This window comes from Triticum urartu, chromosome 4A (genome assembly GCF_056163025.1).
Source record: "Triticum urartu cultivar PI428250 chromosome 4A, HENAU_Tu73, whole genome shotgun sequence".
NCBI lineage: Eukaryota > Viridiplantae > Streptophyta > Magnoliopsida > Poales > Poaceae > Triticum > Triticum urartu.
This window is the reverse complement of record NC_141876.1, coordinates 604,917,483-604,919,775: the sequence shown is the minus strand read 5'-3', so window position 1 is coordinate 604,919,775 and position 2,293 is coordinate 604,917,483. Positions and strand designations below refer to the sequence as shown.

Sequence of the window (2,293 nt, the reverse complement as noted above, 5' to 3'; positions counted from 1 at the left end):
TGACGGACTCCACATCTTGACTGGAATTGCTCTCCCAACTCCACATTCATTAGGATGCGAGCATTTCATGTTTTGAAAGTAAAATTCTGAAAATAGGTGCGTAGATCCAATACAGTAGGCATTTTAAAGCAGTGTTTAAATATATTACCCATAAGTTTTCTCGCCACCAATATCCAAAACTAACCAAAAATAACAACTGACTAGGCACAATCATCGCTCTAGTAGCAGCCGTGAGCACTTATTTTAAGAGATTGTTACAATTCTTTGACAATCAACATATTGTTATCTTGACAGACAAGGAGGATTCATGTGTGAGTCGCTCCTTAATCCGATACCTGGTAGCTTTGTCAACAAGGGATCTTGTGGACTCAAGTTCAAGGTCCATGGCATTGCACTTATCACAGGGGTGTTTACCATGCAGCTCGATTCTCTTCAAGCCCACGGCTCGTTCCATGAAAAGCCTTAGATAGTTTGTCACCTTCTCTTCCTCCTCGAACCCTGACATCGCCAGTAACTTCAAGTTCAGGTGCTTCCAATCCTTGGATGGTTCCCACAACATGTTGGTCTTCTGGGCACTATGCTCAGACGTTTTGACACATGGATGCTGATTTCGGTCCAACTTCATGCATGCACACAGAAGATAAACACATATTGCAGTTACGTATCTCCTTTGCAGTTAATAAGAAAAATGAAACCAGCAATACCAGTATTTAAGTTCAAGGTGAAGCTTACTGTAAAATTCAGTAGGGCAGGTGCAGCTTCGACGATGAACATGGTCCAGTTCAGATCGCACTCAGGAAAGATACAGTAAAGATACACCTCGGTCAGGTTTCTGAATATTTTAGTGAGGTGCTTAGGATGTTCTAGTTGAATCCAAATCTGCAGCAAAAGCAAGAACACAACAGACAACAACAATTAGTAGGTACTAAGAAGAAATATGATATGTACTACTAGATGCAAGGAGAAATTCATGTGAAGTGTTGAAATAAACATACCATTTCGCAACCAAAATTGAGATACAATCTCGACAGATTCGTGGCACTCAAGCACTCGCTTAGCGCAAATGGCGCCTGCCACACCCCAGCACGTGAACCGAGGTTCACTTCAAGAAGTTGGGGAACGTGGCCGAAGTGCACCGGAGGGCTCTCGCAGGGCCAAGACCAGCACCATATTTCTCTTAGCTTGGGGACGGAGATGAGCTCGATACATGTGCAAGCAAAGTCAATGAACTGAAGCTCCTGGAGCCCGGAGCACGGTGTGTCGATCTTGAGTGCGGAGTGATGGTCAACCAGTCGGCAAGATATCAGGATGAGGTGCTTGAGCTTATCACAAGCTTTAATAAGACCCGCGACGTCATCGTCTCCAAACGCTAGGTTCTCGAGGGTTAGCCTGGTGAGCCACCGGAAGGCGACGGGGCAGGCACGGGAGAAGGACATGAACCGCTCCGCCTGCCCCATCTCGGCGAGCAGCTGAGTTATCTCGTCGGTGCTCGAGGCCGGCGGTAATATATAAAACTCGAGCCATTCGGTCTCGCCGCGGCTGACGATGTCCTCAACGCCGCCGCCGATGGAGCTCAGTTGCAGAGGGTCCGACATGTAGAAGCGTAGGACGAGGGTCTTGATAGCACGACTGCACGCGGGGCACGGAGGAGGACACACGGAGAGCAACCTCCGCACCGCGCCCGTGAACGCGTCCATGATCTCGACCGGCGTGGCGCCATGGAACTGGTCGACCCGGAGCTCTAGGTGCGAGAGCTGGTGTGGGAGGTGGCGCCAGCGCGTGGAGGCGGCGCCGACACGGAGCGCCTCACGCAGGTGGAGGCGTTCGAGGATTCCGAGGAGGAGGTGGTCGGGAAGCGTGCTGATCACGTCCTCATCCTGGCCGATATCGATGTTGGACGGCGATGACTTGTTGCGCGGCGGCAGAGAGGTGAGGCGGCGGCCCGATCGCAACTCCATGGATACAAAACCCTCCTCGATCATCTCTCCCTCTGGTAATATGTACGGCGGCGGAGATGGATTTTGGTGGACTCCTAATAACAGATTAAGTCCTGCTCGACCTGTCAATTAATAATTCAACCAACTTCCCTAAAAAAATTTAGTTCAACCAACCGGCGTGTTGGATTGCTGTTTTTTTTCTCATGGGAAAAATCGTATACGACCAGGGTCGTACATACACAATCTGATGACCCGGATCTACCATGTGGCGCACCCGGATCTCAAAGCCGCAGCCGTTATTCCAGTCGCTCGCGTCGTTCTTCGACGGCCCAGCTCGCACTAGTACAGAACCGGGC

At 50.2% G+C, this 2,293-nt stretch overlaps 1 protein-coding gene across 1 annotated transcript; it reads right to left on the bottom strand.

Annotated features, from left to right (window-relative positions):
- Positions 1-271: 271 nt before the first annotated feature.
- Positions 272-1,958, bottom strand: LOC125554987 (uncharacterized). Its single transcript, XM_048718321.1, has 3 exons — positions 996-1,958; positions 733-879; positions 272-619 (listed from the first exon to the last, which is right to left on the bottom strand). Exons 1-3 carry the CDS (start codon positions 1,956-1,958, stop codon positions 272-274), a joined length of 1,458 nt encoding a protein of 485 aa, XP_048574278.1.
- Between the last annotated feature and the right edge of the window lie 335 nt (positions 1,959-2,293).